Source organism: Furipterus horrens, unplaced genomic scaffold (genome assembly GCF_987537825.1).
Source record: "Furipterus horrens unplaced genomic scaffold, mFurHor1.1.pri manual_scaffold_4, whole genome shotgun sequence".
In the NCBI taxonomy this organism is placed as follows: domain Eukaryota; kingdom Metazoa; phylum Chordata; class Mammalia; order Chiroptera; family Furipteridae; genus Furipterus; species Furipterus horrens.
Genome location: NW_028327174.1, coordinates 158,690,549 through 158,703,453, shown reverse-complemented (window position 1 = coordinate 158,703,453; position 12,905 = coordinate 158,690,549). Strand labels below are relative to the sequence as shown.

At 35.7% G+C, this 12,905-nt stretch overlaps 1 protein-coding gene across 1 annotated transcript in view; it reads right to left on the bottom strand.

Moving 5' to 3' along the window:
- The window catches only part of TMC1 (transmembrane channel like 1), a 129,399-nt gene extending 122,557 nt beyond the window's left edge, over positions 1 to 6,842 (bottom strand). Inside the window, exon 1 of the mRNA XM_090275222.1 lies at positions 6,836 to 6,842. Coding sequence (XP_090131348.1) covers positions 6,836 to 6,842 — 7 coding nt within the window. The remainder of the gene's footprint in view (positions 1 to 6,835) is intronic.
- Between the last annotated feature and the right edge of the window lie 6,063 nt (positions 6,843 to 12,905).

The following is a 12,905-nucleotide window of genomic DNA, read 5'->3' as shown; positions in this document are numbered from 1 at the left end:
AATTTAAAAAATAAGAACAAAATCCAATGAAACAAACTAGAATAGGAACAGAATCATAGGTATAGGGATCATTTGGAGGATTATCAGCTGGGAGGGGGAAGGGGGAGAAATGGGGAAATGGTACAGGGATTAAGAAGCATAATTGGTTGGTACAAAATAGACAGAGGGAAGTTAAGAATAATATAGGAAAGGGTGAAGCCAAAAAATGTATATGCATGACCCATGGACATGAACTAATTAAGGATGGGATTGCTGAGGGAAGTGGGGTAATGGGCAAAGGGGAGCAAAGGGAAAAAAATTGGAACTACTGTAACAACATAATCAATAAAATATACTTTAAAAATAAGTAAATAAAAGACAAGTTGTGTTTTGTTTTTGTTTTAAAGGATTAGATTTAGGGAGACAAAAAGTGAGGAGAAATTTAAGGAAAAGCTACAGGAACTCAGTAGTTACTATTTAGCTATGTCTTCTAGGATGTCATGCAAATTCTTCTTTGCTTACCCTTATAGTTATAAAACATACCCCCATGTCTCTATAAAGAAGGTCTGAATTATAAGACATCATGAAAAAACATGAATAGAGCAACCAATATGTAGCAAAAAACATTTTATTTCCTCAGTGTTTGGAAGAAAGCAGCCAAAGCATAAAACGTTAATAGTCTTTCTTTATAGTGGCTAAAATGTTCCAGCTTGTAATAGAGCTCAGGAAAATGTTTCTGGAACATTCTGGAAGTTTAAGGAGAAGTGACGGGAGAGGGTTTTAGTCAGTTAACTCTACTTAGTAGCCAAATTAAGAGACCTCAGTTGACTATTTTATTTTTAGGTCAAGTTCCTGCTATGATCCTGATTTTACAGAAAAGAGAACAGTAGTAGACGGTGGTACAGATAATTTATCCATTAATTCACCCAATCAACAAGAATAGACTTAGTGTCTATGGAGAAGAAAAAAGCACTAAAAAGGACTGTATAGCTTGGTTGAAGGGGCACTGTCTTATTCTTAGAATCAAACGGATCTGAGTTCTTATCTTAGCTCTGCCACTTCAAAAAGTGTGACCACAGGCACCTTTTTAACCTCTTTGAGTATCAGCACCCATTTCAATGAATCAGGAAAACAAATAATCTCATAGAAATGTTGTGATAATTAAATCAATGAAATATGTGTGGCAGTGTCTGGTATATGGAAGGCATTCAAATCTATATTAATCTAATAAAACCTGGGGAGCCATACAGGAGACAAGTTATTTCCTTTTCATTCCAAGAGGTCCCAGTCTTGCTAGAAGACAAGCTAGGCACATATAAAACATTTGATGTAAGGAGAAATATATTTAATTATGCTGATATTTAAAGTCCAAAATAGGAACTGGAAGGAAAGAGATATCCCAGCGTTGAAACGATTAGAGTAAACTGCATGAAACAGGCAGATTTAAACTGAGTTCCAGGTGTCCAGATCTTGGAACTCATCACTCTCATCCTAACAACAGGAATAAAGCTGAACAAACTGAAAATCAACAACTCTTCTTAGATCTGTCAGAGAATTGAGGTCACAGGGCAAACTGCAGCCCTCAAAACTGGAGAGACAGACAGGAAGATACAGAGGATCACAACTTACTGGAGCAGAAACCCCTGTATAAACTGTTACTGGATGGAAAAACCTAAACTGTAATTGACAAGTTGCTGGAGGCTCCTGTGGACAACTCTGAGAATTAAACTGAATCTCTAAAAACAGGGTAGAATTGGTAGAGAGGAAGGACAACTCCTCTGGGGAAGATGCAGGTGGAGTAGAATTTATAATAGGTGTTGTTACATGACCATATTATTCATATACAGTTTAAAAATTGCAAGGATGAAAAATATCCAAGGTCCACAGAGAAAAACCAGTGATGGCTATGTTACTAAGTGAATAAATTTATTTAAATATGGTAAATTGTATATAGGTGTTTGTCTTTAGTACTTCCCAAGATCCAACTATACACGGTAGTAAAGGAATTTTTAAAAGTATACACCCACAAAGCAAAGGGAAAGAACGAACATCAGCAGATGGGAGCTGTGTACAAGACTGCAAAAATGAGAAAACAGAAAAGAGGTTTCTGGTTTATCTAGGGGAAGGAATGTAGTACATGTACATGTTTATAGAGAATGTAGTGGCAACAAAGGGGAAGGAGCTGACTTACACTGCAGAATCTAGAGGCGATCTTGGAGGCCCAAGGCAGAGGGCAGGAGGTGGGAGAGAACAAGGGGAGGGAGAAGGCAGGGGGAGGGAGAGAGCAGGGGTGGAAGAGGGTAGAAAACTGCCCTAACCTGAAAGTCAATGCTACAAGTTTCCTTTGTCACTCCAACCTCACTGAGAATGCAAAAGCACCCAGGTGGAAAAAATGAAAAACTACCAGTTACCACGAGTTTTTCCACCCTGCTTTAATTTTCTTCATAGCACTGTCACTGCCTGACATTATGGTACCTAGTTATTTGTTAATGGATCCTCTGTTTATTTTTCCCACAAGCAAGTACGCTCCAGGAAGGCAGGGGATTTGTTGATCTTCTTCAACACTTTATCCTTAGTGCCTGGCAAATAGTAAAAAATCAGTAAATATTCATGGCATGAATGAGTGAATGAATAAATGAGTGCATGAATGAATAAACCAATCCATCAGTGAACAATAGGGATATTGCCAATACCTTCCAGTCTCATACTTACTACATTTCCCTGAGCCTTTGGATTACTGTAGAAAACTTTTCCAAGGAGGAAGATCATGAGCAAAGTCACAAAGAAGGCACAGGCCACGGAAGGAATAGAGACTTGCCAGAGAGATTAGGACTGCTTTTTCAAGGCCTTCCCAAATTTCCTTAGAGAAGATGCTATATTTTCCTTAACTGCATCTCTCATCCCTCTCCGTATCAAAGTACTTTTAAATGGAGCTATTATAAATCTTTCCTCTTGAAGTGTCTGATATTTTGATGTGCCCTCTTCTCACTACAGCATTCGTGCAGTCTGGCAGTTCTGTCCATCATATAAACCGAGCCTCCTCCATTCAGAAATGCAATTGCAGGGCATTGAGAAAGAACCATGGCAGGAAACTGAATGCCATTCATAAGTCATTCTTCTTCATAGGGAAAGCAAATGTTGCTCACTCCTGACTGGGATAGTTTTCTCTCCTTCCAGTTGGTGCTGATAGCTCACAGGCATGGAATGCCCTTACCTACATCTAGACATGGACTAGGAGAAATTTATTGGGGAACAAAAAAACTAAGAAGCAAACTATTGAACGTTTGCTAAGCTAATCCCCAAGTCTATAAACTAAGGTGGCATCATGGTACCAGATAAAACATTCAGGTCGCCTGACCCAGTGCCTGAGTCACCAGTTGCCAGACTTGTGGACCCAGAGAGAAGTTTGCGGTGGTTTATTTCAGTTTGCAGATACCTCTATTCATCTCATCTCAGGTTATTTGAATGCAGTGTTAAAGCACCCTGGGTGTGATATTCTATGCTTGAAATAGCTTTGCACCACTTTCTATAGCAACCTATCTGAATAAATCACAAAGTCTAAAAATATACTCACGTCCTTAAGTTCTGCCTTTGATCCCATATAACCTACCAAAGAAAACAATACCAGGGGCCAACCTTCTTTTCTAATGTTCCCTGAAAGCAGCAATTAAGAAAAAGGATGTAAGAACTAGAATCGCCTCTTCTTATATCCACCAAAATGTAGGTCTCAGGAGGTGTCACTCCATTCATTATCCATGTGCCTGTTTAGACAGTCCATCATTCCTTCAACATGTTTACTAAACCTTAACCCTTCTTGTGGGGATATATGGTATTAAAAGTTAGCCACACCCTTGCTTTCCCAAATCTAGTATAATCAATGATACAATGATATGTCCTCAAATTTCTAGAAGAGACTTGATTACAAATATTTTGCTAGCTATTATATATTATTGCAAAATTTTCTATTTTTTCTTATTTAAAAAGCTAAAAATTGTAGAATATATAGTTTATTAAGAGAATACCTTCCCTTCCATATGATTTTTTAAAAATATTTGAGTGCTATTAAAACATCAAAACATAAAATATGAGCTCTGACACATGCAAAGGCTTGCTAAAGAGACATGATGGCTCCCAGAGATGAATAAGTAGCCAAAATAGTACTACTGATCCACTTGAAAGCAAAGGTGTCAAAAGAAAGGAAGTGTTCAGGAAAGGAGGCACAGAAAATGGGAAACCCAAGAAGTGATGTTAGTGCTTAATGAACATCATCCAGTAAAAGAGATCCAGATTTTGGAGAAGACAAATTATTCTCATAATTTCTTCCTGTTGGCAAACCTGGACTACTCCATCAGACCTTGCGGAAATATCCTTCAAGTCCGTTAATCTATTTTGGCTCTGATTATGGGCTCTGCCAACAATAGTCACATTATAATCTGGTTCCCCATACAGACTTTCTCTAGGTAATAAAGTGCTAGCTATCAGACACAAACCATCCATGAGCATAGCAACCAGCCAATTAGCTACAAGCTCGCCTCATCCTTGGACTTCCCCATATTTGTGAAATTGAAAATAAAAATGTTAAAATATAAAATTTAATTTTATAAAAAATTACACTGTAAAGAAACTTAAAAATTGGGAAAAAATAATTTGGCTTGTGTCTCAATATTTGGTGTGGAAAAAATGGTCACTATCCATAGTACGGATATAACATCTCCACTCCAAAGCACTTGAAGAAGAGTGACCTGTAAATGATGGAGACTTAATGTCACAGAGAGGAAGAAATGAAGTCTTACAGAGGAAACCCGGTAAGTCATCAGAGAGGATGTGGCAATCAACTGAGCCTTGAAGAAAGTTGTTGTGATAGTAAGCAAACACTGAGAGAGACTAAGGTGATTATTTAAATAAAATAGAATATCGAGGTTGGAACATGTGCTGGACATGCAGGGAATAAAGTAGATCAAACAGATTAGATATGAGTTCAAAGTAGACTAAGTTCAAACGGCAGAAGACCATGACGTACCAGTTTGGGGAGGCTAAATGTCACATAGCAACAATGCAAACCACCTAAGCTTTCTGATGAAGGAGAGACACAATGGAATGATAGTTCAAGGAATTAGGCAAGATCTGAAATAACATGAGCCATGGCTGAAAACTTAAAAGCACACTTTTAATTGCCCATAATTTATATTCCAGTGTAAAATAACATATTAATATTTTCCACCCAGCTAAAATAAAAAGTGGGTGGAAGATAGAGAGCCTTAGGCTACTGAATCCTAGATCATGATGGTATTATTATAATTTGGGGAAGCCAGGGGAGAGCAAAAATTGAGCTACTTCATAATTTTTTACTGGAACTTGAAAGCATCTCCTGCAGGGTCCAGGAGGTGTTTTTCAGGAAGAATCTTGCTATAGAGATACTAAAAATTAGAATATATTTAGTTTCTAAGTGTTCAGTGGAAGATTAGTATTGCCAATATGTATCTATCTATATGCAAAATTTTTTGTATGGAGTCAGAAAAACTGTAATGCTATAAAGCTATTTGTGTATTTGGGGAGTTGGGGCAGAAGTAGATAGACAGGAAAACATTTGTTGTTTGAATCCAAAACATATTTTCAAGGGCAGAGAGAGTTAAGGAAGGAGATGTAATATATTGGTCATTGCCTCTCAATAACCAGATGTTTAAGAACTGGAGAATTAATCAGAATGTAGCTCAGTAAGTTCAATGAAAAGGAAATATATTTAAAATAGAGAACTCCATAATCACCATTTGTAAAGGGTTGGGCTAGTTGCAAGCTTAACTTGCATATAATATTGGCTGTGGGGTGAAAAAAAAATAGCTACTATTGTTAGGAAAGCTGTTTAATTATTTATTACCCATGAAATGTCATGGTGTTGCATAAATGAGCAACCCATTTTCAGTTTCAACTTGAAGCAAAAGATAGCATTACCACCAAGGGAGTAGAAACGTGTTTTCAATCTACACAGGAAGGTTGTAGACAGCCCTCCCCTCAAGAAGAAAGAACAGACCTGAGAATTAAGGCAGCCCATTAGCCCTCAGGAGCAGAAAAAGGCTAGTAGCATCATGAAGTCATCTCAGAGTTAGAAAGCAAAAATTGTGAATTCTCTGCCATAGGTAATGAAGGCCCTGTAATCACAAATAGAGATGCCAGCTAAGATTAGACCAGGAGCAGAATGGAGCTCACAGATGGTGGATGAGCCATACCACCCCATAAGAAATTCCTTAGCTGTCTTGCTTTAAGGTTCTAATTAGTTCCCTTAAGAGGAAGAACTGGATATTTATATCAAAATATATTATTTGCCTACTGACTATAATTATAGCTCACTTCAATAAGTAATCCTTTGCTGAAAAGGCAAATAAATGCTACCTTTAATTTCACTTTCCCAGCCCTGGATAACATTTTAGGCTGATCCTATAGCTTTCTGGTCATCTACAGTTATAAGAACTACATCGTTTTGATAATTCATGTTTATTTTCTGGTATTAAGGTATTAAAATATTCAGTCCAGTCTAAATTAAAACTTCAATCTCATACCCTATTCACAGCATCTCCCTCTTTTCACTCATGCTAAGAACCTGGGCATGAGGACTGAAGTGGGGGGAAAATGGAGGCATCTCTGATTTCATGCATTTATGTTAAGTTAGACTAAAAGAGATCAAATGATTAGTTACACTGAACAACTATCATTGTATTATCCCAGTCACTCCGCTTGTATGGGAACTCTTCTACCAACTTCCCAACATTTTATGTGAACTGTACCCTGACATAAACACACGTTTATTCATCCACATGGCTTAGAAAATGAAAGCTTTAGGGACTTCAAGCTTCTCCCTTACCTGTCATGTCTGCTATAAAAGAGGGAAAATCATATGTAGCCAGAAAGAAAAATGAAGCAGATTTGTAGAAATAAGAACTAAGGAGAATTTTCTGGGTTTGTTATAGTGCTTTAGTCTCTGGTTCTAGTTGAGCCTGATACTCAACTTCATTCTTGCCTTTGGGGTCCATGAGTATCCCACACCTCCATCTGTCTTTTAGCTTAAGCTAGCTAAGCTGGAATATGTTATCTTTAACCAAATTGCTCTTAACTAACACACCCACTCAAGATCTAAAGCCTGCACAAAGATTCAAACCTGGGTCTGCATGATTCAAGCATTTGTTCCACTACTTATGCTGCCAAGAGATAATGGCATGGTGTAGGGATAAGAGCAAGAACAGGTTTGGGATGCATAAACAGAACTGTAGCAGTCAGAAATTTGATGTAATCACCCAAACATACTCATAGCTGTTCATATTCATGCCTGCTGGGTGTTTTAGCTCTGCATCTAAGGAATGATCTGGATAAATTGAAGAATTTTCACTAGAGAATCATAGAAAATGATTAAGGGTTGAAAAAAAAAAAGTACATAGTGTATATTGCCTCCACCACTCAATTTAAATTTCATATCCTGCACTCAACCATCTTTCTCATTATGGTCTTATACTACTTTTTAGAGCTATTTATGTATCTGCCTCATTTTCCTTAATGGGTTATGAGCTTCTTAAATTGAAGGAGTGCCTGTTATGCTTTATGCTGTATTCAATAATCAATAAATATCATGACATAAACTAAAATTTAAGGTACATAACTTGTTCCAGTACTAGGGAATAAGAGAATAATTTAATAATGGTACTGGTAAATATGAATCTCTATATTGGTGGGAACTGACTTTTTCCCACCACAACAAGAAGAGGAGGAAGAATACTTACATACTAATGTAAGATACTTAAGTTCATCATAAAAATAAATTTCTAAATGAAAGCAATTGTTATAGGGTGTGTCACAGCAGGTTCACCTTCTTTATTGGGAGATTTTTTATTCTCTAGGACAATTTCAGTTTGAATCCTCTTAATGTCTCACTTAATAAAGAGTTATGGACTGCATGACCTTCCTTCATTTTCTTCCAAGCCCTATGAAGATATCAGACAAGAGTAGTATTTTATCTTTCTTTTCCCATTATAGTATTCTATATGGATATACTCAGTATTTATGAATATTGGCATATGGAACTCAGATGCTAAAGATCTCTATCACTTGGTAAAAGTCAGGTCTGTAAGAATGACCCTAAAGTAGAAAAATATGTTTGAAGGTATTCTCATTTATCTGCTTATATTACCTAAAATTATGATAACCAAAAGAAATCCTTGACTAATTAAGCCCAAGTGTACTAAAAACACAGTATTGGACTTCAGCTTCTAGCCACAATAAAGTAACTAATAATGCATTAACTCTCTTACCTTAAGCAACTAGAAAGCCAGATAAGATATATGAAATATCTATTTTCAGACATTGCTTAACAGACAGCCCAAAGTAGTGATCTCTGAAAGAGGGGAAGCAAATGCAATGAACCCTGACATTGCCCGATCATTTTGCCTGAGAGGTTCTAGGTTGCAACACAGGGAAGGGGAACCCAAATAGAGGCTGTGATCTCCATGAACTGAGGAGACATTTTTCTGATATTAGGAAATCCAATGAAGCCACAATTCGTGCAGTGAAACAACCCAAAAGAAAAGAGCTATAGAGAAAGAAAACTCTGGAGATCTGCAGACAAATCCTCTTGAGCTCTGACTGAGTACTGATGTGTGCATACATGTGTGGTAACTACCACAACCAAGGAAGAACCATAAGAGAGGAGTGGGCAGAATACTTTCTGAAGCTTGCAAGAGTCAAAGAGTTTTAAGTTTTCCACCAGTCAGAGAGGAGAGACATCCTAATTTCTGGACAATTGGTTATAGTTTTAGAAGATATTGCTTAGACTAAATTAGCCCTGTGCTGAACTCACCTTAACAAAGCTTAACATAACTCTCTAAAGCATCCAGCTAATACAAAGTAATTTAACTGTATCCCACAAAGTAATCTAACAGTGTATTTTTAAAAAAGCAAAAGAATCCAGCACCCCAAAATGTAAAATTCAACATTACAAATAATAAATTTAAAAAGTACCAGGCAAGCAAAAAAGTAGGAAAAATGATGCCTCACAACCAGGAGAGCAGTTAAATGAAAAAATAGAAAGAGATCTAGAAATGACAGGTGATAGAATTAGCATACAATAACAGTAAACAGCTATTGTAAATATACTCCATATGTTTAGAACATCATAAGAAAAAATATATTTTAAAACTATAAATCAAATTCTGGAGATGAAAAGACAGTATCTGAAATGAGAAATATACTAGATGGGGTGAACAGTGAATTGGACATTGGTGAAAAAAAGAGCACCAAACTTGAAGACATAGATATTGTCAAAAAAACAAAAAAAAAAAAGGAAAATAAGATTTCAAAAATGAAAAGACACCTTTATGTATGGAATGATATTAAAAAGTGTATATATATATATATATGTGTGTGTGTGTGTGTGTATACTATTTGTATATATACATATATATATCTCAAACAGAAAAAGAAAAGGACAGAACTATGTCAAGGCACAGCACAAACATGTTGCTAAAATGAACAGCAATACTTAGAATACCTTAGAAGCAGCCAGAGCAAGTGACACAGAAATTGATCAGACTCCTCATCAGAAACTATGAAAAAGAGAAAACTTTAAAGCACTGAAAGGAAAATAAGTCAAATTATAATTTTATTTACATCAAATATTTTGAAAATGTCTTTCAAGATTAAGGCAAAGACCCTCTCAGACATACAAAATTTGAGTGAATTCATTGTCAGCAGATCTGTACTACAAGAAATATTAAAGAAAGTTATTCAAGCAGAAGGAAAATGATACCAGATAGAAATTTGGATCAAAATATGGAAGAAAAAACACTGGAAATGTTAATATATTGATAAATACAGAAGACTTTTTTCTTTATTTTTGGATTCTTTTAAAGATTAATGTGAAAGCAAAAATAATAATGATAGATTGTACACCTTATAATATATATGGAATTAAAATATATGAAAACAGTAACACAAAGTAGAGGAGGGAGAAATAAAAAATACTATTGCAATGTTCCTAAAATATATGTAAAGTAGCATATCACTACTTGAATACTGAGTACAATAACTTAAAGATGTGTATTGTAAGCCCACTAAAAATGGAATAACAAAAAAAGATATAACTAATATAGCAATAGTGGAGATAGAATGGAATTTAAAAATAGTTAAAGGAAGGTAAGAGAATATAACTAAAAATATATATTAAAAAAATATATATATATATATATAAGGGACAAGAAAAGAAAATAGCATAAAAATATGTTAAACATCGTTAGTCATTATAGAAATGCATGTTAAAATCACAGTGAAGTACTACTATACACTTTCTCAAAAGGCTAAATTTAAAATGATTCACTTTCAATATCAACTTTTAGTGAGGATGTGAATCACTAAAACTCTCATATACTGCTAGTGAAAATACAAAATTATAAAGCTACTTTAGAAAGCAATTAGGCATATTTTCATAATGTTAATCAAACATTTACCACTCAACCCATCAATTCCAATCTATAAGTTGACGAAAGACTTGTACTCTGATGTTCATAGCAGCTTTATTCAAATTAATTCAAAATTGAAAACAACTATAATGTTCATCAACTGGTAAATGGATAAACAAATTGTGGTATACCCATGCAATGGAATACTGTCCAGCAATAAAAAAAAAAACAACTACTTACATGTCAAATAATGTAGATGAATCTTGGAAGCATTATGCTAAGTGTAAGAAGCCAGACACCAAAGAGTACTTACTATATGTATCTCTTTACATAAAATTCTAGAAAATGGAAACTAATCAATGACAAAAAGATTAAAGATTGCTGTGTTCAGGAGTGGAGTACATAGGAAATAGTGGTGGAATGTGTAGGTTCATCCCGAAGGGGCATAAGGAACAGTTGGGGGCAATGACATTTTTATTGTGGCAGTTATTACAGTATGTACACATTTGTTAAAACTTGTCAAGTTGTATATTTTAAATGTGTGGACTTTATTGTGCATAAATTATACCTCATTAAAACTTTTTAAAAGTGGAATGAAAGAAATGGAAATAAAGATGTCACTACTTTATCAGTCAGGAGAATACTGTCCCTTAATTATCACTGGTGTGCATTTCAAACTCAATAAGTGTAATCCATGTCAGAGAAATCCTGAAAGCATAGGCCAAATTAGAAACAAATGCATTATTGTTCCTAATTTTAAAGGCCTACTCTAGCTTGTAAAGCAATGTTTTGATTTTCGTTTGGTTTAGATAATTGCTCAGTACCATGCTGAACATATTAATCTAAAAACTCTTTAAGAAGGCCATTGTCACATCACCTTCTTCCCAGATCACATTAAAATGTCAAATGAATTGTGTGCTGAATTAAATAAAAAATAAACAAATCAATAAATGAATGAATGGTGAATTTCTGTGAGAATTTATAATCCCAACACACACATAGGTATATAATTTATCTCTTGTAGGAAATGCTACCTATTCATCTTTTAGTGTAGTAAAACATGATTCATTTGAGCAAATTTAAAATATAAAATTGTGAAGAACTCGCACAAGCAGGGATCTTTGCATTACTGAAAAAAATTCATATGGCCAAACAGTAGTGCGGCAACACTGTGAGGATGGCCACCATTATTTTGTACGTCATTTCAGAGTTTACAATGGGTTTCTCCTCTTATCCCTCTGAACCACCCTTTCTGTTTTTTCCATGGGCTTATCCACCTCCACACACCACTCAATGCTAAAATTGTCCAGGTGCTTTTATTGGCTATCTTCCCTTCTTATTCTATGTACTCTCCCTGGAAAGCCATGTGATTCTAGTAATTTTACCTCCCAGATGATAAACAAACCCTGTCATCAGTTCTCACCTCTCTCCTGAGCTCCAGAAAATTCCTTGCAGATAATCAAGCAATACTCCAACCAAACTTTTTTTTTTTTTTTTCCCTGCTGCTTCGCTAATTCATTTATTGGAATTTCCTTCTACTCAACTGACTGAGCCTGACACCTGGGGAGTCATTTGGACAATTTTCTTTCCCTCATCTTCCTGCATTCAATCTCACTGAGTACTAGTATTTCTGTGTTACATGTTGTTGTTCTTCCTTTCTGTATCAGACACAAACCTCCTGTGCTTTACTCACCAAATTCTCTCAAACACTTCCTTCCTTACTGTGGCTCCAAAAGCATCCCAGCTTCAATCGGTCACTTGCTCTTTAAAGGCCAAGAGCATCCCAGTGTAGACCAGCTGCAAGCCCAGTGTTTTAGTGTCTCTGCCACTTCCAGACTTGAACAAACACCACACCACAGAGTGTGGTATCTGGCATCTTACACAGATGATCCATTGAAGAGGCTGGATAACACAATTCAGAACTGTGCTGTGTTAACTCTCCATGTGGTGAGACAGGAGAGATCCAGGCAGATAAATTTACCTTCCCTCAGTCTCTTCTTGGGCTTCCCGAGAAATAGTGTTTCCTTGCATCCTGTCTGACGTTCAACGTGCTGAGCAAAACACCAGCCAGTTGACCTACTATGTCCCTTCATAGCTTGTTGAAAGTGGTAGACATCACGGTAAGATATCACTTGTCATCACTTCACATGTAACCATCACAGTAACTCATCACTGCACATTGTACAAAGCCTGTCTGACATGTAATATGCAGTCAATAATGGAAGCTATGATATGAAACTATGATATTATGTAACCAAAACAGACAATGCTGTTATTTTTCTTTCTTATAAAGTCCAAGCATTATCTTAAAAATGACATTTACTGTGTATTGATTTATATTCATTTTATTAAATATAAATTAAACAGAGCTTTCATAGAAAAAGTCTGAAAGAAGGAACCTGAATGTCAATGGTGATCTATTTGTGGTGGGATTCTGTGTTTTTGTTTTTGTTGTCTTCATTTAATATAATATTTTTCTAAAATGTACAC